Raw genomic sequence first — 21,655 nt, forward strand, 5'->3', positions numbered from 1 at the left:
GGGATTTAAAAAAAAATTGAAAAATGATGAAAAACATAAAAAAAATATTAAGGTATCGTAAATGTAATTTACGTGACTCATCTACATTTCTTGTTTCTTTCTTAAGCAAAAAACTTATTTTTTATTGAATTATGATAACTGCTGTAGGACGATGATAAAAAAGAAAATAAACGTTAAAAACCAGTAATTAAAATTTATTCTTATTCTTACTTTATCTATCTCTCTCTCTCACTCATTCTCTGCCTAACAACTCACCCCCGAAAAATTCCTTAATCTAAGTTGTCTATAATTCTATATCACAGATATTAGTTAAGTGAACAATTGTAGAAGAATAAATTTTTTCAGTTAAATCATTTAATTGACATAGTTAAAGCATGACGATGAAAATTATATTATGAAATTAATGTGTCAATCAGCCATCGGAAATGGATGACTCAAGTGCATTTTTGCTAACCTGATGTCTTACTGAATTTTCGAAGCTTTTATACGTCTTTCAAAAATTAAATAAATCAACGTTTTTGAGGAACTGATTTTAATGAATTTTTAAGATTTAAAATTTAACGGTTTTCAAAAATTTGAAATTTATGTTCTCTGAAATTTTGAACTTCAACGGTTGTCAAACATTTGAATTCTAACGGTTTTCATCATTTTGAACTTCAACGGTTTTCAAAAATTTAAATTTAAACGATGTTCAAAAATTCAAGTGAACTGTAATGAAATGAAATATTACTGAACGAAATTTCAAAATTGTAACGATTTGTAGGTAATTCAAAAAAATTCATTTGCCTAACGGTTCGTTAAATTTTAATTGAACTGAATTAAAATGAAGAATTACTGAACAGTTTAAAGCTTTTATTTTATTCATACTAAATTGCGTTTTTGAGCTTTCGAAACAGTAGAAAGAGAAATAAATTATTCCGTAAAGCCTTAAAAATGTCTAAGGATTAAAAATTCTTGAAATTTTATTTAAGTATGAATGTTAAATCTTAAGATTAATTTTAACCCTGCAGATTAGCAGATAAAGCATAAAGCATGAGCCTAGTCCACAAATGTTTTTGAACAATATTTCGTTCAATTCACATTGGACATTAGTCATTGAAATGCTATGTAGGACAAATGAGCAAAATCACATAAGCAAGGTCACTAAAACGGCATATAACTAGCTTTCCAGATAAGATAAGTTCCTCAAAAATAGTTCATGACCTTTTCGACATTTTCGTTATCAAAAATCATTATAAATAAAACAGCATACAGCTAGCCAGTCAAAGCAAAATTCATGTAGAGGAATTAGTATAGCAAAAATGCACAAGTTATGACACGTGGGTTGCAATACATGCTTAATTTTACATGAAAGAATGAAACAAAAACAAAACAAGCCAGAAACTTCTATTTTTACTTCAATCAGAACCTCTAAAGAAAAATAAAATAAATAAAAAAATATGAAAAATTGACTTTTTTCATATGAAAATGAAATAAAATATCGATAAAATAAACACATTAGTATAACATAAATAATGTAAGACGTTATGATATTGAATAAATGAAAAAAAATTTAATCATCATTAATTTTGGCAACTGATAAGTCGGTAACAAATGACTAAAAAAAATGCATAAGAATATTCGGAAAAATGTCATTCCTATTAAATAAACAAATTTTTATCTCCGATTTTTTCATAAAAAAAATATGTTCAAAATCGTGGAAATTATTGGGAAATTTTCATCGAGCTTTTGTCAGGATTTTTAAGATTTAGAAAATTTATCAATTCGCTAATTAGTAAATAAAAAAAACTGCACTCCTGTACAATTATGATCTGAAATCCTGGCAAGATGGAAATAAACTAACGAAGATTTTCCGATGATTTTCCGCATGAAAAAAATAACATTTTCTAGCATGAAAAACAAAAAAATAAATTTTTAGATTGAAGTAAAAACAAGTGATTAGTTAAAGAACAAATGAGAGCATGCTTTATATAAAAAAAAAAGAATTAAAAAAAATGTTTTGAAAAATGTATAATCTTAAAGATGATGGAAATAAATAGCGAAAAACATAAAAATTTATGCTGTCTTTTTAACGGTTGCGAAAATTTTAAAAATTTTCAAGGCTTGGACACTTTGGATTTTTTGAAATTATTATTATTTTTTGTTAATTCCAGCTAATTAATTAAATAATTTACACCATAATCCAGCAGATCACACTTTTTACGTCGCTCTCTCCGCATTGTCAATCCTTTCACTTTCAGAAATCATTTCGAGTATCCACACCTTGAAGCTTTGTTTACAAACAATTCCAATTTTGTCAACATTTTAAAGTGAAATAAATTGGAATAATTAATTAATTAAGCAATGTCAATGCTTAAATTAAAGCCATTTGATCCAGAAGAACTGAACAAATGTAAAATAATCGAAGGGCGCTTTGTTTGTTCGATTTGCATTGAAATTTTTGGAAATATTGAACTGCTGAAAAATCATTATGTAGGAAAAGTAAGTAAATTAAATTTTCAGTGATTTTCTGAATGAAACATTTTTCATTTAATTAATCATTAAGCATGGATACGTGGAGAAGGAAAAAGAACAGAAATCATTGGTAAAGTGATGAATTTAATAAATTTGAATGATTTTTAACTTTTGCTGTAACTTACAGCCACCACCACCGCCGAATATTCTCTTTGAAAGTAGCTACTCGACTGATGAACATAACGACGATACAGAAAAAGATTACTTTGAAGAATCTCCTCCAAAAGAAATCCCAAAAAAGCAGAGCTATTTCTCACCGAAAATTTGTAGTATTTGTGATATGAAATTTAAGAATCAGAAGACTCTTTCAAAGCATGTTAAGCATGTCCATCATAAACTCAAGTCACTCATATGTCAAGTCTGTAATAAACAGTTTACAAGAAAGTCTACACTCGATGTAAGTGAATTATCTGTATAGCAAAGGTTCCTTGATATTCAGTCATTAATTCCAGATCCATACAAGAACTCATTTGTCACACCTATCGGACGAAAGTGCTAAAATCCTATCCTGTGATGTTTGTCCATTCAAATGTTCTGATCCAAGTGTCATAAATAAGCATAAGAAAATTCATCAGACATCAACGGAAGGAAAATACAAGTGCTTAGATGAAAATTGCAACTATTTTGCAATTCAAGCTACTGGTTTGAAGAATCATATGCTGTATAAACATCCAGAGCTTTATTCAACAATGAAATGCACACAGTGCGAATTTGTTTCGGTGAATCCAGAACGTCTTAAACAACATTTATTGAATCACGAAAAAGGTTTGCTGGATAAAGAAGAAGAAACACAAAAAATTGTTCATATGCCTAAAAACTCCATGAATAATAGTATGGAGGTATGTGCTGTAAAAAAGCTAACAATTCACAAATATAATTATCATATTATTTCCAGATATCGTCCGATTGCTTCCTTCCGATAGAAAGTACCGATTCCATTCATAATCACGATCAAGGCGGTGTGACAATCATCCACAATAATAGTTCGTCAACGAATATGCACAATGAAGATGCTGTATTTTAGTAAAGTAAGTTTAAACTGTAGTTCGTAAGATGTTGAAGGCACCATATGCTTTTTGACAAATCTGTAAATAGGAACATTAAGAATCATTTCTAAAAATCTCGAATAAAGTTTACTTGAGAAAAGAGTAGCATAGATGCGACCATAACGTTATTTCCTCCAACATTCAATGTCTGTGGTTTTTGACCACGCAATATTATGAAACCAATTTTCTTTTGAATTTTTGTAGACGTCGAGAACCATTCTGATTGATATGCAGCGTTTGATATTTGAGCAGTCTTAATAGAAGGAAAAGTCAAAGTAAGCTACATCGTTAATTAATTAATTTATTATAAGCCTTACCGCCTCCATCAATCGATCACCAAAGTAAAGAACGAAGAACAACTGTGACATTCCTGCCGTCACTAACGGAACTTCCATCATAATATTCGTAATCTTCGCATTATGTGCAATTAGAGAAAACATCATAATTGACAGATTAATGAAGCTGAAAAGGCAATCAGCAAAGAAGTACGGAGAAAATATCTCGTTCAATAACTTTGTAAAATAAAGAAGCTCCTGATGACATTCAATCAAGTTGTTGATGGCAGCGTCTCCATCACGATAGCTTTTCAGCTCCAATGCAAGAATATTATACAGAGTACAAATATATAAGGTTGAAACAATGAATATAGCACAGATACCCATCAAAGTACTCAACATTAACATTCGTACAAGAGATTCTAAGACGTAAGTAGGAATTTCACCAAATACAGACTTCTGAATTCCCATTGAAGGCGGTAAAGTAAAATTCTTGTCATCACGAAATAATTGAATGAATCCATACTCAAGTGGTGGCTGTAAAAATCGTACAAGTACAGCTGCAGGAAGAATGTACAGGAATGCTGTAGATATCTTTTGATACTCCCTGCCACCAGCAAACATTAAGCTTTTAGTTTCATCAGTTGTCAACACTATTTTATGATTTTTTATAAATCCAAAGAATTCAACGAGTTTTTCCTTTTTGAAGACCATAACCACAAAATAAACCACAGCAATAAGTCCACCGTTGGCTAGAGTAAAGGCATTCTCGATAGATTCACCTTCTGGATTTAAAAGATTCTTAATAAGAACAAGAATCGAGTAGCTGAATAGTATGAAAATGTTGAATAACGTTATCCAGGTATTCTTTGGACTTGGCCAAACTCCTAGAGGAACTAAATATTTTTCTGACTTTTCCAAAAGTTCATGGAACAGATTAATTTGCTTGTTCATCCTGCTTAAGTTCTTCACCTTGCCTTTCACTCAAAATCTGAAACTATTTTGAATGGAAATTCTAAAGCTCATTGAATTTATACTGTATATAATCAAAGGACATGCTAATTATAGGGTTGGTCAATGAAATCATTGAGAAGTCAATCGATTATGTGACAGTGAAAACGCCTTCCTGATTAATTTTAAATTCAAAGGTTACTGAAGGGTTTTGAAAAGAATAAGATGATTTACTTGGCTAGAAGTCAATGCTAGATATCCCTGAAATGGAATGAATTAGACATGACTAGGAAGGAAGCCTACCTTCTAATTTTCTCAATGCCTTTAGTTGACTTTGTAGTTCATTCACAAGATTAATTTGTAAATTATTGTAAGATTCGTGATTAAAACATTGATACTAAGCATAATCCCTGTAGTTCCGTTTTCCAGACTATCCCATACATAATATCTCTCTAAATACAGTCCTTGCTTTTCGACCATATTGCTTCCAATATCAAGGAAATATTCATCCTCTAAAGTATGTTTCGGCCAAATCATGTCTGCTAAGAACTCATCGTCTGGATTATTTGGATTTCCTTTTTTGGCAAATTGTTCCCAGATTCTCGTCATTCTCTCAACTATAAAGTTCTCAGGATCTGATTCAGTAATTATTGGACCTAAGTAGGAGTTGTAGAATAGATACTGATTATCATCAATATGATGGACTCCGTATGGCTTATCACGGGGATAATTGAAAATACTAAAGCGTCCGCTGTATGAAAATTTGTAATAATAAACATCAGTGAATTTTGATACATAATGCACGAATCTATGAACGCTATATCCAATTGTAGCATCTGCTGTTAAAAGTTGTAAGCTATTGAAAGCTCTTTTATCGATTTTCTCAAATGGTAAATAATAGTTCCTTAATATTTTTGCTACTTCCTCAACTGTCTTTCTATTAGTTCCATCAAAAAAGAAGCAAGTTGGACCAATTTCAATAAAATTTCCATTCAGCAGCTTTAAGGACTCCTCATCATTTAGTAATGCTGTGAAAAATCAATATAATTGAATAATTAGGGACTATAACTATGGCTGCTATACTTACAAACAACAGGCTCAATAAATTCATCTGCTGTGATTCCAATAATTACAGGAACTCTTGAGAAATTTCCATTCTTAAATGATTCATTTGGATCTTCTATGAGGAATCTTTCCTGTCCAAAGTCAGGCTCAATGACTGGAATCCAAGGCATAATAGGACATCCGTGAAATTTGACTTTACTTGCCATGATTATCTCCTCTGAACTTTTCTGATTAATACAGTTGAATAGTTCTGATAAGTCCGATGAGCAGTTAAGTCTTTTAGCCAATCCAATTGCTTCGTTGATTCCATTATTCCTTAAACCTTTTTGCCATGTTATAGCGCCACTTAATGCTATTACTTGATGGAATAATTCTTTTGACATTGACGACGCCATATGTGCCGTTGTAGAGTATCCACCAGCTGATAATCCTGCAATTGTGACTTGATTTGGATCACCTCCAAAATGGACAATGTTTCGTTGAATCCATTTTAAAGCCATTACTTGATCTTTAAGTCCCATATTGCCGGGAACTTCCTTTGTGCCCAGAGCTAAGAATCCAAATGGACCAAGACGATAGTTTATAGTAATCAGCACAACATCTCGATCCATTAAATAGTTAGGACCATTAGATGAACCTGTTCCGTATTCAAATCCCTAAAAGAAGAAGCAATCAGCTTAGTTTTGATACAAAAAGAAGGAATACTTACACCACCGTGAATATAAACAATCACTGGCTTTAGACCGTTTGCACTTCCGACACTTTTTGTAAAAACATTCAAATGCAGGCAATCTTCACTTTCTCCATACTCAGAATCATACAAATACTGCATGCATATAGGTCCATAACTCGTGGCATTAAGCACTTCTTCCCATTTTTGATTTTGCACAGGTGGCTGAAATCTCAAGTTGTCAATTGGCGGTTCCGCATATGGAATCTTTAAAAATGCATGAAACTTGACACCTTTTCTGGTTTCCATAAACGTTCCTTCCAACTTTCCATCTTCGATTTCAATTATTTCACATTTTGAGTTAACAATAATACTTAAAACACTAATAATGGCTATATTCATCCTCATTCTATCACTTACTGAAGATAATTTAAGTCTAATCGAGCAATTCAGTTCTTTAGAGTAGTTTTCGAATGAAAAATTCCACGGTTTTGACCATAGAATATTCTTTTGAAGTATATCTAAAGTAGCATTTAAAAACATGTGTAAGATAAAAATTGTGAAGGCAGCAATAAGTGTTCTAGAGTTAAGATAAGAATTTCACAATATCTAGTTTAACATAGACTAATTGTTTTAAAGACATTAATTTTAATTTATTGCTTTAATTTTAGTTAAATTTAATCAATAGATTTATATTTTGTACTTTTTTTGTCAAATCTAGTATATTATGCACTGAAAAGCTCAAATAACAAAACAAAAGTTACCATTTGTTGTCCAAATATCGATTATGTGGCATTTTTCTTCGTTGTTTAAGTCTCAAATTAGCTCCAAAAATCCAATTCGTCATTTAGTTTTTAATAGTCGAATTCAAAAGGTTAAACGCTCCCCAAGCTCTTTGCAGGATCTGATACATAAGATTCAATATAAATTTAATATTAGATTCATTCTTCATAAATCCTGGAAGGCACAAGGGGTAGAAATCTCTGATAATCCGGATCCAAACTGACTTGACTTTAGCTTGAGGCCGGATTTCATCGAATCCATCGAAATTTTCGGCTTTTTCTACTTCGTATGCATTCTGGGAAAAATAGCTTACCTGCGAGAAAAGTAACATTGATGCGACCATAACGTCTTTTCCTCCAACATTAATCGATTGTAGCTTATATGCACGCATAATAACGAATAGAATCTTTTTCTGGATTTTAACAGGCATCGTATACCATTCTGAATTATATGCTGCTATTGATATTTTTGATGTCTAAATCAAATGAGAGAGTTAGATTAAGATTATGGCTAATGGGTATAAAACAGCTAGTTAGCAGCCATAAAATTGTCAGCTTGATGCAGCATTAATAACAAAATTACATTAGACGATCCTATCGACACCACGAAGATTGCTTTCAACACATTTAATGGATAAGTTCCAATTTGTCACTCGATGCTCATGGAAATCATGGCTTACCAATGACAATCTTATGACTGCCATAAAGTTGTTATTTAATATACTTACCGTCTCAATTAATCTATCTCCAAAAAACAGCACAAAAAATAATTGAGATATACCAACTGTTGCCAATGGAACTTCCACAATATAGTTTGTTATCTTTACATTATGAGTCAGGAACGAGAATAACAAGATTGATGTGTTGAGGAAGCTAAATAAGCAGTTTGCAAAAAAGTATGGTGCATAAATCTCATTCAAGAGTTTCGTGTAGTTCAGGAGTTCTTGATGCCTTTCAATCACTTTGTCAATGACTTTCTCATCACCTTCATGGACATTTTCCAATTCCGTTGCAAGAATATTGAACTGTGTACAAATGTATAATGTCGATAAGATGAATATTGTGCATATTCCGATTATCATACTCAGCATAGCCGTACGAACTAATGATTCCAATACAAATGTAGGAAGTTCTCCAAATACAGAAGTTGGAATTCCCATTGAAGGTGGCATAATGAAAGTTTGATTCTCCTCAAATAGCTGAATATATCCATACTCAATTGGAAGTTGGAAAAACCGTACAGCTATGCCAACGGGTAGGATGTACAGCAATGCTGTTATTATGAGTTTGTACTCCCTTCCAGCAGCAGTCATTAACTTTATGTAATCCTCATTTACTAAGAACTTCTTTTGTGATTTCAGGAACTCCAAAAAATCCACAAACTTTTGCTTTTTGATGATTATAGTCACAAAATACACTACAGTACACAGTCCACCATTAGCCAGTGCAAATGCATTCTCTATTGACTCTTTTTCCGGATTAAATAGATTCTTAATCAGCACCATAATCGAGAAGCCTAACATAAGAATTATGTTGAATATTATCACGTATCCATTATTAATGCTCGGCCATATTCCAATCACAATCAGATATTTCTCTGATTTATCCAAAAGGTCGTGAAACTTATCAACTTGACTTGCCATAACATTTGATACTAATCACACGAAAGTAAATACTGTTTTGAGGATATAGACTAGACTGCTAGTCTTTTTATATTTACGGCAAGAAGAAATATGTTTAGGAAAAAGTTTTAGGTCTGGACATCTTAGCTTAATATCAAGTGAAAGAGTTCACATAATTGTTAATTCAAAGTTCTTAATAAGTTTTTTCAAATGAATATTCTTATTGGATCTAAGTAGTATATCAAACAGTTGTTGGATCTATATAGTAAGTCAAACTGAGCAGCTGACAGCCCTGACTAATTAAAAAATTGAAACTCTTCTTTTTAATTTGTTTACTCTCATTCATCGAATTGCAATAGGAAGTTCTTATCGACAACTTTAAAGTTAGTTCCGATTTTACATGAGAAATTTATTTAGGGAATTAAGGAATGTGACAAGTTTAACAAGGAATTTATTAATGAATTTTTAAAAGTTGAAGTTGTGAGCTATAATTAAAATATGAGTTTAAAATTCCAGACTATCCTGTTGGATAGAACTATTTTATAATGAGAACCATTGACCCAATTCAAAATACAAATTTGTAAACAATTATAAGGTTAATGACTAAAATATTGATACTAAGAATTGTGCTGGAAGCACCATTTTCCATTCTATCCCAAACATGATATCGTTCAAGATATAATCCTTGCTTTTCGACCAAGTGATTTCCAATATCAAGGAAGTATTCATTTTCTGTGTCATATTTTGGCCAGTTCATCTCAGCTAAGAACTCATCATCTGGATTGTTTGGATTTCCATGAATGGCAAATTGTTCCCACATTCTTGTCACCCTTTCGACTATGATATTTTCTGGATCATCTTCATTAATTGGTCCCATCATGCTGCTACTGAAGTAATACTGCATATCGTCACCATGATGAACTCCATATGGCTTACTTCCTGGATAATTAAAAATGCTGAATCGTCCAACGAATGAAAATTTGTAGTAGAACACATCAGTGTACGGAGCTGCAAAACGAGCTAGTCTATGAACACCATATCCAATAGTTCCATCAGCATTTAATAACTTTAAGCTATTGAAGGCTGTGTTATTGATAGTTCCGAATGGCAAGTAGTAATTCTTCAACGTTTTTGCAAATTCATCTACTGATGTGGATTTAGTTCCATCAAAAAAGAAGCATGTTGATGCAAATTCTGTAAAGTTGTTGTTCAGTTGCTCAAGAGAGTCGGCATTGCCTAGAAGAGCTGCAGAGTAAAATAAAAATTTTGGAAATAAAACAAGCAGTTCTTAGAACTATATTCATAATACTCACTTGCAACAGGCAAGAAAAATTCATCAGATGTAATACCTGTAAGTATTGGAACTCTTGCAAAATTGCCACTTTTAATCAATGTATTCGGATCATCAAGGAAAAATCGTTCTTGACCAAAATCAGGTTCAATAACTGGAATCCAAGGCATAACAGGACATGTGTAAAATTCCAACGAAGCTGCCGCATTAATTTCTTGGGAAGTTTTCTATAAATTATGTAGGAATAAAGTTTAGTCCTATTTAAGGAAGGTGTAAAATTTTCAAATGGCGATTCAAAGCCAACAAAAAGGTGTTAAGGAACTAAATATTGAATGCCATGAGAACTATATAAATATTATTTTATTCGTCATACCTGATTGAAGCACTTGAACATTTCAGATACATTTGTAGAGCAATTGAGTCTTACAGCCATTTCAATAGCAGAGGCAATGCCTTTACTGTCAAAACCTTTTTGCCAGGTTATCGATCCACTTGCTGATATTAATCTATGGAAAAACCCTCTTGACATGTCCGATACCAAATGTGCTGATGATGAATGAGCTCCAGCTGACCCGCCAGCAAGTGTTACTAAGTTTGGGTCACCGCCAAAATACACAATATTTCTCTGTACCCATTTCAATGTCATTGCCTGATCTTTAAGTCCCATATTTCCAGTAACTTCTTTCGTTCCCAGTGCTAAGAACCCAAAAGCACCAAGTCGATAGTTTATAGTAACAAGGACAACGTCACGATCTAGTAGTTGATTAGGGCCTTGACCGCCGCCAGATCCACTGAACAAGGCTCCTCCATGGATGAAAACTATCACAGGCTTAGTAGCGTTCATATTGAGGCTTCTTGTAAAGACATTTAAGTATAAACAATCCTCAGATATTCCGGAATTAAATTCAGATGTCTGCATGCAAGCTGGACTGTACGCTGTGGCATTCCGAACATTACTCCAATTTTGATTTTGCACTGGTGCTTGGAATCTTAAATTTCCAACTGGTGGCTCTGCAAATGGGATTCCCATAAATGCATGGAAATCCACACCCTTTCGGGATGTCATAACAGTTCCTTCCAAATATCCATCTTCAATTTTAACCATTTCACATTCAGTGAATATAATCACATTCACAATAATAAGTAAGACTTTATCGAAATTCATTTTGTTATGCACGTACGGATAGTATCAATTGACTGACACACTTGATGAGTTAAGAGCTTTAATTTATAGCAAGCGGTGCAATTCATAGAAAGTAATTCGGAACTAGATAAAGCTATCAACTTGACTCATATTTATGATGGGTTTTTTTTCTCGAGTACTTAGGACAATCTATTTGCGATTAGTAATTGTGGAATCTCTTGAAGCATTTTTAAAAGCTTATCAGGAAGTAAAAGTTTATTGAAGGAAATATGGCAAAACGCTGAGGATTCAGCTTGGTGATACTAAAATTCAAAGTTTACTGTGATTTCTTTAGTTCTTTTGAACCTTTATTGAGTCAATTTCAAATTTGAAACAGAATTCAAAATATTAATGCTTTCTGTGTGTAAACATGCCAAAAGACTTCTTATGGTAAGACTTGTCTGTTGCCTTCTCCATATTATCCCAGACATGATAACGTTCAAGATACAATCCTTGCTTTTCGACCAAGTGATTTCCAATATCAAGGAAGTATTCGTTCTCTTCATCATACTTTGGCCAGTTCATCTCAGCTAAGAATTCATCGTCGGGGTTGTTTGGATTTCCATGGATAGCAAATTGTTCCCACATTCTTGTCAATCTTTCAACTGTCGCGTTTTCTGGATCATCTTCATTAATTGGACCCATAATGCCGCTAGTGAAATAATATTGTGTATCATCACCATGATGAACTCCAAAAGGCTTACTTCCAGGATAATTAAAGATACTGAATCGTCCAATGAATGAAAACCTATAGTAGAAGACATCAGTGTATGGAGCTGCATAACGAACAAGTCTATGAACACCATAGCCAATAGTTCCATCAGCATTTAACAATCGTAAGCTATTGAAGGCTGTGTTATTGATGGTGTCGAATGGCAAGTAGTAAATCTTCAATGTTTTGGCGAATTGATGGACTGAAGTTGTCGCAGTTGCATTGAAGAAGAAGCAGATTGGTGCAAATTCTGTAAAGTTGTTGTTCAGTTGGTCAAGTGAGTCTTCGTTACTTAGGAGAGCTGGGGAATAAGGAAACACATTCAAAAATAAACAAGCAGTTCTAGGAACTGATATAATATTCGTAATACTTACTGACAACAGGTGAGATGAATTCATCAGTTGTAATTCCTGTAAATATTGGAACTCTTGCAAAATTGCCACTTTTAATCAATGCATTTGGATCATCAAGGAAGAATCTTTCTTGACCAAAATCAGGTTCAATAACTGGAATCCAAGGCATAACAGGACATGTGTAAAAGTTGAACGAAGCTGCCACATTGATTTCTTCGGAAGTTTTCTATAAAATATTCAGGAATAAAGTTTGGTTTTATTTAAGGAAGGTGTAAAAGTTTTAAATGACGATTCAAACCCAACAAAAAGGTGTTAAGGAAGTTAATATTGAATGTCATGAAAACTTTGTGGAAATCCGACAAAAATTTCCTCGAAATTATTCAGTTTTCTCAGGATCTTACCTCATTAAAGCACTCGAACATTTCGGACACATCTGTAGAGCAATTAAGTCTCACAGCCATTTCAACAGCTGATGCAATTCCATCACTTTCAAATCCTTTTTGCCAGGTAATGGCGCCACTCAATGATATTAATCTATGGAATAGACCTGCTGACATATCTGATACCAAATGTGCTGAAGATGAATGAGCTCCAGCTGATGTTCCAGCAAGTGTCACTAAGTTCGGGTCACCGCCAAAGTAGACAATATTTCTTTGTACCCATTTCAATGCCATTGCTTGGTCCTTAAGTCCCATATTTCCAGTAGCTTCTGGCCTTCCTAGTGCCAAGAATCCAAAGGCACCAAGTCGATAGTTTATAGTAACAAGAACAACGTCACGATCTAGCAGTTGATTAGGGCCATGATTGCCACCAGATCCACTACGGAAGGCTCCACCATGGATGAAGACTATCACTGGCTTGGTAGCATTGACATCTAGACTTCTTGTAAAAACATTTAAGTACAAGCAGTCCTCAGACCTTCCGAATCTAGAGTTGAATGTTTGCATGCAAGCTGGACTGTAAGCTGTTGCATTATAAACGTTTTCCCAAACTTGTTTTTGCACTGGTGCCTGGAATCTTAAATTTCCAACTGGTGGCTCTGCATATGGGATTCCCATAAAAGCATGGAAATCCACACCCTTTCGGGATGTCATAACAGTTCCTTCCAAATATCCATCTTCAATTTTAACAATTTCACATTCTGTGAATATAATCACATTCACAATAATAAGTAAGACTTTATCGAAATTCATATTGTTATTCACGATTGAATAGTATCAAATGACTGACATACTTGATGGAATAAGTGTCCCAATTTATATCAAATGGTGCATTTCATAGAAAGTATGTGAAAAGGAGATAAAGCACATACCATTTTATCAACTTGACAAATTTTTATGATGGGTTTTTTCACGATTAGTAATAATGGAATCTCTTAAAATGTTTTTAAAGGCTTATCAAGGTGTTAAAGTTTAATGGAGGAAATCATATAAACAATTGCTAGGTATGTAGATTGACACGCGGTGCACAAGTGCTTAAGAGTTAATTTTTTATTCAACATCATAAGGGTTATAATGATGTAGATGGATGCAGGTTTTGGGATGCGTTCCTATATGACAGGAATTTGCCTTTGAATTAGCATTGTTGATATTGATGCCATCTTTATTAGCATATTTATAACTTTGTACCTGAGAAAGTGGTTTCTAATAATTTTTAATACCTAGGTCTGTTAATACTTGTCCGAGCAGGTCAATGTAGCTAAGTTAAAGGAAAAACATGAAGATGATCTGAAATTTTCCGTAGAGTGTCATTCAACTTGACAATTTTGGTTAAGCGCGTGCCACTTGGCTGCAAGGTATTGTTCGTTCGGTGTCAAGCTTCTGTACTTTTCCCCTAAGCTGCTGTTTATTTGATGACTATGTTTTGATCCAAGTCACTTTGATAGAAATGGCTTCATTCAATCTACCATAATTCAAGTCTTTTATACATTTCAGATCTCAGCCACATGATTCCAATTTCAAAGTTCACTTCGCTGCATCTCCTAAATCGCTCCATAGATGTCTCTAAACGTCAAATCAAAAAAGCTGAAATTTTAAAGTTTTTTGAATTTTTGGAGCTTATTAAGCTTTGAAAGTTTATTTAACATACAAGTACCTAAATGTGAAAATTTGTGAACGTCAAGTTAAAAGCTTATTTTAAGTAGCATCACTAGCAAGAGAATAGAAAATGTGGAGCTGAAAGTAAACTGTGAGTATGAAGAATTTTCCAAATTGTCCCATACTTGATATCGTTCTAAATACAATCCTTGCTTCTCAATGAAATATTCTCCTATATCTAAGAAATATTCATTGTCCGAGTTGTGTTTTGGCCAGTTCATGTCTGCTAAGAACTCATCATTTGGATTATTTGGATCTCCATATTTTGCGAACTGCTCCCAAATCCTCGTCATCCTTTCAACCATGAAATTTTCTGGATCCGATTCTTTGATCATTGGAGGATTATTGGATACAACTACATACTGGTTGTCGTCATTGTGATGTATTCCATATGGCTTATTTCCTGGGTAGTTGAAGTTGCTGTAACGTCCAATATATGAGAATTTGTAGTAATAGACGTCAGTAAACTTGGAGATGTAATGTGCAAATTTATGAACTCCGTAGCCAATTGTTCCATCTCCACATAATTGAGCTAAACTGTTGAACGATCTCATGTCGATTTTCTCAAAAGGTAGATAGTGCTTCTTGAAGATATTTGCTATTTCCTCTGTAGTTTTGATGCCATTTCCTCTAAAGAAGAAGCATCTGGATGCAATCTCAGGAAATTTATTGTTCAAAAGTTCCAGTGACTCATTTTTACTAAGCAGAGCTAAATGATATAATATTTTAGATTCTATTAGGTATAGGAACTTGATACTCACAAGCAACAGGCTCAATGATCTCGTTTGTTGACATTCCAATAATCACCGGAACTTTGGTGAAATTTCCATTCTTAAACAGCTTATTTGATTCATCTGTAAAGAATCTTTCTTGACCCAAGTCAGGCTCAATAATTCGATACTCACAGCTGCGATTTCTTTTGCGGATTCCTGTAACAAGTAGAAACATTAATGGAAGTTCGAGGAACAATTTCAATTATTTACAGTTTTCAAGCAATCAATCAAGTCATTCATATTTGTTGAGCAATTCAGCTTCTGAGCTACTTGTTTTGCTAGTTCAATATTGTCCCTATCTAGACCTGTTTGCCAAGTGATAGCGCCGCTCATAGCAATTACTTTGTGAAATGTTCCTTTAGACATTTCTGATGCCATTTGTGCTGTGACTGAGAATCCACCAGCTGACATGCCAGTAATAGTGACTTGATTTGGATCTCCTCCAAATTTGGCGATGTTCTTTTGAATCCAATTGAGAGCTAATGCTTGATCTTTTAGACCCATGTTTCCATAAGCATGTTCGTTACCTAAGGCAAGGAATCCGAATATTCCAAGACGATAGTTTAACGTTACGAAGACGACATCCCGGTCCAACAAGTAGTCAGGAAGATTAAATAAAGCTGCACCGGCATAATAAGCCTTAAAAATAGTAAAATTCATGTCAAGTGACACTTGAAAGTAATGTCAATGATTGTCACTTACACCACCATGGATATACACAATGACCGGCTTTAAGTCGCTTGAATTAAGACTTTTCGTAAAGACATTCAAATGAAGACAATTTTCAGACATTGAATATTCAGTTCCTTCATAAAGCTGCATGCAAACAGGTCCAAATTTGGTTGCGTCTTTTGTTCTTTCCCATTTTTTGTTCGGTACAGGCGGCTTAAATCTCAATTCACCTTCCGGCGGTTCTGCATAAGGAATTCCCAAAAATGATTGAATATCCAAACCTTTTCGAGTTTTTAAGACTGTTCCTTTCAGTTTCCCATCCTCAATTTCTATTAATTCACAATTTATAAATATTGTGAAATTGAAAATTATTAAAGCTGTGAATAGCTTGGCACACATTTCACACAATACTAAGGAATTTTTAAAACTCAAAACAATAATAATTCAACGACTAGATAGACACTTGAGTGATAAAGTATCAAATTTAGTACTTATAATCTTATTGTTTACTATATTCACACGACTTGGACATTACATGGAGATTTAATGGATTTATCAAGGATTTATTAATTAAATTGATGAAATAATTATGATAAAGTTGGGACTGTAAAATGTCGTTTAGTGATAGACATCATTTAAGACTGTGTACAGTACTTAGGATTATCTGAATCAAGAAACTGTGTATTCTGTCTTCAGGGTTTGGTCTAACCCAAAGTCAAAGTCCTGGCCATCTTCGTTGCTTCGCTACTGTATTCAAATCAATTCCCTTAGTAAGTGCATCTATGTCCAATAATTGTCAACTCATTAATGTCGAGTACATAATGCCTGTTGTGTTTACATCCACAAAGCTGCATAAGTCGGCATCTTCATCAACATCGACAGATTCATCTGCATTCAACTTATGCAATGATAATAAGCCAATTCCCCAAAAATAAGATGTAATAGCTTCTTAATGCATTTACTACCGGATTATTACTACTACCTTTAAGTAGTTTTCAGATGCAAATTGACCAGAAATTTGTATAATGATCTTTTATCGTTTTAAATAATGCTGTGAAAAATTAAATTTGAATTGGTTTGATGAATTATTATGAAATAATAGATGCTTAATGCTGACAGGTTATATAATCTTATTTATTGATTATGGTCATTTTAATGTAGCTTTGCATTAACATTAATGCTTACTTACTTAAAATTAATGCGGCAAGCTATTTATGAGATAATATTTTGGACATAACTATGTAGTTAAGAATGAGATTGATATGGGGCAATTAAGTATGGTATTCTGAATTTAAATAGAATAGGAACGGAACTAAGCACAGTCAGAGAGGTTTTCGGAGTCTTTGTTGATAAGGTCAATCACCTTCAGGGTCAATTGAAGGATCATCCAAACTATCCCAGACATGATATCTCTCAAGATACAATCCCTGCTTTTCGACCATGTCCTTGCCATTATCCAAGAAGTATTCACTGACCAAATCAAGTTTAGGCCAATTTAAGTCAGCCAAAAATTCATCTTTATGCTTGTTAGGATTTCCATATTTAGCAAATTGTTCCCAAATTCTTGTCATCCTTTCGACCATAAAGTTCTCTGGATCGGATTCCTTGATTTCTGGCGGATAGCTAGATGATAAGACATACATGTTGTCATCACCATGATGGACTCCATATGGCTTATTTCTTGGATAATAAAAGTAACTAAATCGTCCAATGTATGAAAATTTATAGTAATAAACATCAGTAAAAGAAGATGCATAATGAGCAAATCTATGAACTGCATAGCCAATCGATCCATCCGCGCATAAATTATGTAAGCTGTTGAATGATGTGAAGTCAATCTTTTTGAATGGTAAGTAATGACTTTTTAGTATTCCTGCTATTTCTTCTGTTGATTTGATTCCATTTCCTTTGAAATAAAAGCATTTTGATGCTATTTCCGAAAAATTGTTGTTCAGCAGGTCTAATGACTCTTGTTTGTTGAGAAGAGCTGTGGGATTAGGGAAGGTTTACTAAGAAACAGAATCCATGAATTAACATCTGCTACTCACGAACAACAGGTCCAATAAATTCATCGGCTGTGATTCCAACTATTACAGGAACTCTATTGAACCTTCCAGACTTGAACAAATTGTTTGGATCATCAGCAAAGAATCTTTCCTGACCTAATTCAGGCTCTACAACCGGAAGCCAAGACATGACTAGACAACCATAATAACTCCTGCTACTCGCTTCTATTATGTCCTTTGCCGATTTCTGAATTTCAAAATTGGACTTTAACTTTATGTTTTTGATGCATTTTGTTACTTACCGTCTGTAAGCATGGAACCAAATCATTTACATTTGTTGGACAATTAAGCTTCTTAGCTACTTGCTTCACTAGATTAATATTGTCCCTATCGAGACCTGTTTGCCAGGTGATGGCACCACTCATAGCAATAGCTCTATGAAACAATCCTTGAGACATCTCTGAACCCATTTGAGCTGTTACTGAGAACCTGCCAGCTGATAGTCCAGAAATTGTGACTTGATCTGGATCTCCTCCAAAACGAACAATATTCTTTTGGACCCATTTTAGAGCTAAAACTTGATCTTTAAGTCCCATATTTCCGTAAGCATCTTTCGTTCCTGTTGCTAGGAATCCAAAGGGTCCAAGTCTGTAGTTTATGGTGACTAGGACAACGTCACGATCTAGAAGATATCTTGGACCGAAGTCAATAGCAGATCCAGCTATAAAGCCCTACAGAAATTTTGTTAATTTTGTAGATTTGTACATTAAATTGTCAATACTTACACCGCCATGGATATACACAATTGTAGGCTTTAATTCAACCGAATTAAGTTCCTTTGTAAAGACATTTAGTTGCAGGCAGTCCTCAGATACACGTTCATCAGATCCATCATAATTTTGCATGCAAGCAGGTCCAAATTGTGTTGCATTTAAAATTCCTTTCCATTTCTTATTCGGAATTGGCGGCTGAAAACGCAATTTTCCAATCGGTGGTTCCGCGAACGGTATTTTCAGGAATGCATAAACATCCAAACCTTTTCGCGTCTTTAAAACTGTTCCTTCTAACTTTCCATCCTCAATTTCAATAATTTCACATTTTAGAAATGCAAAAAAGTTCAAAATTATAAGAACTAAACTTATCTTTATGTTCATTATTTACGATGCATTACAATACTGAAGTTCAGACTGTTGTTTTGAGCGATAAGTGAATTAAAAGCCGTGGAAACAGTATGAAACAGCTGATATAATGTAAATAATGTGATGGAGATAATTTTATTAGGTATTTTGAATATTTTAAGAGCATATGCTAGGTTCAGTTGATGTTTGGATCTACAATATTTTAGTCCATAAGTTTTAAAATTGTAGTGTGGGCCAAAACAAGGTTTAAGTGAGGATTGTGCCACGCTCTTAAATAACCCATCGGTAGCTCAGTAGGTAACTCCACTTGACATACAATCGCGAAGGATTGGGTTCGAGACTCATTCATTTGGCAAAATGTACTCTAGAACCTTATAAGTATTAAAGTTCTGAACATTAGGTTCTCCTAACCAAATCCTGAATCTGTCGCTGATGACTAACTCTTGTGAACTTCCAATCTAATCTGTCAGCAACTTCTATCCATAATTTATTCGAATTGCAAGCTATAAGCTCCATATACCCATAACTGAATATAAAATCAAAATCTAAGACTATTTAGCATAAATACGCCCAGATTAAGCTTATAAACTCAATCAAAGTGATTTTTATAATAATTTTAAATCAAACACCGATATGACCTAGATCTGTAACTGCAAATGTCTAATAGATTTTCATATTTACTAGGATTGATAGAAATTGCACAAGAAAAAAAGTACATTGTATTCGTAATTCGTGAGTAACAAAACAGCTGTATGCCGTACTGCATGCTATTAAAATCAGTATGAAACATTTACGTTATCATAAAACGGTGTAAATGCTTTTGGAACTGGCGTCTCATTAATCACCAGCTTAAATGTCAGAGGCCATTGCAAATTACAACCCAATTATCAGTAAATGGACTTAGAGTGTTTGTGATCGGTCAATTGTTGTGTGAAAAATGGAATGAAGTTGTCTGAATTTGAAGTCATTTGTCATCATTCAGGAATTGACCTGCAGGCACAAATTTCGATTTTAGTCTCAAATAGCATCATTATTTTAAAGCACTTCCAAATTGCTGATATTTTATTGACACAATTATTAAGAACAAACTAAGCCGATTTCAGTTCCAAAAATTTTTAATCACAATCTTGTTGAGATCATCAATTATTGCTTGCATCCAGACGCCTCATTCTTTACGGTTGCGCCAATTTTTTTGAAATATTCATGTGTAAACACCTCTAATTATCACAGCTTATGCATGGTGCATCTAAATTTATTCATAAATGATGAAGGCAATGGGGATGATACAAATTGTTTTCAATTAAATATTATGGAGTGAGGGTGTGCCAATGGACTGAGAATTGGTAAAGAATTTGTTGAATCATAATCGGGACATTTTAGAGGATACTTGCCTTAATCGAGCGATGCCTGGTTCTGTTTGTATTGTTAGCTTGGTCAACATAAGAAAAAATTGAAGTTTTCAAGTAAAAAGGAGGTTTTGACATCATATTTACTCATCGAGGTCCAGTATATGTTTCTGAATACGGTCCTGGATATGGCCCTGGATATGGCCCTGGATACGGTCTTGAGTATGACCTTGATGGTGATTCTGGATATGGCTCTGGTTACTGTCCTGTATATAGTCTTGGAATCGGTTCCATATATGGCTCTGAATATAGTATAGGATATGGTCTTGGATATAGCCCAGAATATGGCGCTAGAAACATTTCTGGAGATGACTCTGGATATGACTCTGGATACAGTCCTGGATATGGCTGGGGATACGGTTCTGGACACGATCCTGAATATGGCCGTAAACAGGTTCTTGACAAGATCCTGGATATGGCCCTGGATACAATTCAGGGAACGGGAGGAAAGAAGCTCGACGGCAATAACAACAAGTAACAAATCTGGAATCTTTAGGATGGATGAGCATGGAACAAAAAATTTTTGAATCAGCCTATTGGCACACCCAAAATTTTCTACATCTCAAAATTTTCATGATAAAGAAAATCGTACTGTGTTTTGAGATTAGTGCCAATTTATACCGAATATTTACGATCAAGATAAATTGAAAAAAGCCTTTTTTGTGCCTTTCGCTACGCAGCACAAAATATTTATTTTTATTTTTAGGTATCATTAATTAAGAATTTTTATTAGTTATATGGTCAGCATTCATTGTGCATCAATAAATTAAGTGAGATAAAGTTAAAATTATGTGATGCAATAAGAATAAGAAATTCGTGTTCACACTCTCTCTGCCTTATTCTTCCTTCCTTTATTATAATACAATATGAAGATATCAATGTCGATGACTTAATATTTGCAATTCGATGCATGAGAATGGCTAGAATATTATTTTCAAATTTTTATTCTACTTACTTCTTGCTGCTAATATTCAATTCATGCAAGACAAAATTTGTGTTTTTGTCTCGTTGTGTCTCATGTATTCATGCACGCTTATGATATGCAGAAACTATAAATAAGAATAAAAATTGTAATGCATATTTGTTGAATTGAAGGCGT

At 33.7% G+C, this 21,655-nt stretch overlaps 5 protein-coding genes across 5 annotated transcripts; 1 reads left to right on the top strand and 4 right to left on the bottom strand.

Annotated features, from left to right (window-relative positions):
• Positions 1 to 2,296: 2,296 nt before the first annotated feature.
• LOC139092283 (zinc finger protein 711) lies at positions 2,297 to 3,670 on the top strand. The gene is made up of 5 exons (XM_070642623.1): positions 2,297 to 2,481; positions 2,546 to 2,584; positions 2,642 to 2,911; positions 2,967 to 3,353; positions 3,410 to 3,670. The coding sequence occupies exons 1-5, from the start codon at positions 2,344 to 2,346 to the stop codon at positions 3,536 to 3,538; spliced, it is 963 nt and encodes a 320-aa protein (XP_070498724.1). The 5' UTR covers positions 2,297 to 2,343; the 3' UTR covers positions 3,539 to 3,670.
• LOC139092313 (odorant receptor 10-like) lies at positions 3,549 to 4,789 on the bottom strand. Its single transcript, XM_070642662.1, has 3 exons — positions 3,878 to 4,789; positions 3,652 to 3,813; positions 3,549 to 3,599 (listed from the first exon to the last, which is right to left on the bottom strand). The coding sequence occupies exons 1-3, from the start codon at positions 4,787 to 4,789 to the stop codon at positions 3,549 to 3,551; spliced, it is 1,125 nt and encodes a 374-aa protein (XP_070498763.1).
• A 301-nt stretch (positions 4,790 to 5,090) lies between these two features.
• LOC139092314 (uncharacterized) lies at positions 5,091 to 13,659 on the bottom strand. Its single transcript, XM_070642663.1, has 11 exons — positions 12,866 to 13,659; positions 12,486 to 12,690; positions 11,755 to 12,412; positions 10,590 to 11,067; positions 10,239 to 10,443; positions 9,544 to 10,170; positions 8,032 to 8,819; positions 7,618 to 7,779; positions 6,561 to 7,028; positions 5,874 to 6,507; positions 5,091 to 5,814 (listed from the first exon to the last, which is right to left on the bottom strand). The coding sequence occupies exons 1-11, from the start codon at positions 13,655 to 13,657 to the stop codon at positions 5,132 to 5,134; spliced, it is 5,700 nt and encodes a 1,899-aa protein (XP_070498764.1). The 5' UTR covers positions 13,658 to 13,659; the 3' UTR covers positions 5,091 to 5,131.
• Positions 13,660 to 14,552: 893 nt separating this feature from the next.
• Positions 14,553 to 16,404, bottom strand: LOC139092315 (esterase E4-like). The gene is made up of 4 exons (XM_070642664.1): positions 16,036 to 16,404; positions 15,544 to 15,972; positions 15,368 to 15,489; positions 14,553 to 15,316 (listed from the first exon to the last, which is right to left on the bottom strand). Exons 1-4 carry the CDS (start codon positions 16,402 to 16,404, stop codon positions 14,587 to 14,589), a joined length of 1,650 nt encoding a protein of 549 aa, XP_070498765.1. The 3' UTR covers positions 14,553 to 14,586.
• Positions 16,405 to 17,125: 721 nt separating this feature from the next.
• On the bottom strand, positions 17,126 to 19,172 carry LOC139092281 (esterase FE4-like). Its single transcript, XM_070642622.1, has 4 exons — positions 18,797 to 19,172; positions 18,314 to 18,742; positions 18,054 to 18,258; positions 17,126 to 17,992 (listed from the first exon to the last, which is right to left on the bottom strand). Exons 1-4 carry the CDS (start codon positions 19,163 to 19,165, stop codon positions 17,361 to 17,363), a joined length of 1,635 nt encoding a protein of 544 aa, XP_070498723.1. The 5' UTR covers positions 19,166 to 19,172; the 3' UTR covers positions 17,126 to 17,360.
• Between the last annotated feature and the right edge of the window lie 2,483 nt (positions 19,173 to 21,655).

This window comes from Chironomus tepperi, unplaced genomic scaffold, assembly GCF_022539635.2.
Source record: "Chironomus tepperi strain 1889 unplaced genomic scaffold, CSIRO-AGI_Ctep_v1 contig_298, whole genome shotgun sequence".
NCBI lineage: Eukaryota > Metazoa > Arthropoda > Insecta > Diptera > Chironomidae > Chironomus > Chironomus tepperi.

Bases quoted from the DNA above. Each gene is read 5' to 3' on its own strand.
- LOC139092314 (XM_070642663.1), bottom strand. From the start codon at position 13,657: ATGAATTTCGATAAAGTCTTACTTATTATTGTGAATGTGATTATATTC. The intron at 12,691-12,865 runs GTAAGATCCTGA...AATATTTTATAG, and splicing joins TGTTCGAGTGCTTTAATGAG to AAAACTTCCGAAGAAATCAA. The intron at 10,171-10,238 runs GTGAGTATTATG...TTTACTCTGCAG, and splicing joins ATTTTTCTTGCCTGTTGCAA to CTCTTCTAGGCAATGCCGAC.
- LOC139092315 (XM_070642664.1), bottom strand. From the start codon at position 16,404: ATGTGTGCCAAGCTATTCACAGCTTTAATAATTTTCAATTTCACAATA. The intron at 15,973-16,035 runs GTAAGTGACAAT...ACTATTTTTAAG, and splicing joins TTGTGTATATCCATGGTGGT to GCTTATTATGCCGGTGCAGC. The intron at 15,490-15,543 runs GTAAATAATTGA...TACTTGTTACAG, and splicing joins TGATTGATTGCTTGAAAACT to GAATCCGCAAAAGAAATCGC.
- LOC139092313 (XM_070642662.1), bottom strand. From the start codon at position 4,789: ATGAACAAGCAAATTAATCTGTTCCATGAACTTTTGGAAAAGTCAGAA. The intron at 3,814-3,877 runs GTAAGGCTTATA...CCTTCTATTAAG, and splicing joins GTGATCGATTGATGGAGGCG to ACTGCTCAAATATCAAACGC. The intron at 3,600-3,651 runs GTAAACTTTATT...TCCTATTTACAG, and splicing joins CTATGCTACTCTTTTCTCAA to ATTTGTCAAAAAGCATATGG.
- LOC139092283 (XM_070642623.1), top strand. From the start codon at position 2,344: ATGTCAATGCTTAAATTAAAGCCATTTGATCCAGAAGAACTGAACAAA. The intron at 2,585-2,641 runs GTAAAGTGATGA...TGTAACTTACAG, and splicing joins AAAAAGAACAGAAATCATTG to CCACCACCACCGCCGAATAT. The intron at 2,912-2,966 runs GTAAGTGAATTA...CATTAATTCCAG, and splicing joins CAAGAAAGTCTACACTCGAT to ATCCATACAAGAACTCATTT.
- LOC139092281 (XM_070642622.1), bottom strand. From the start codon at position 19,165: ATGAACATAAAGATAAGTTTAGTTCTTATAATTTTGAACTTTTTTGCA. The intron at 18,743-18,796 runs GTAAGTATTGAC...AAATTTCTGTAG, and splicing joins TTGTGTATATCCATGGCGGT to GGCTTTATAGCTGGATCTGC. The intron at 17,993-18,053 runs GTGAGTAGCAGA...CTAATCCCACAG, and splicing joins ATTTATTGGACCTGTTGTTC to CTCTTCTCAACAAACAAGAG.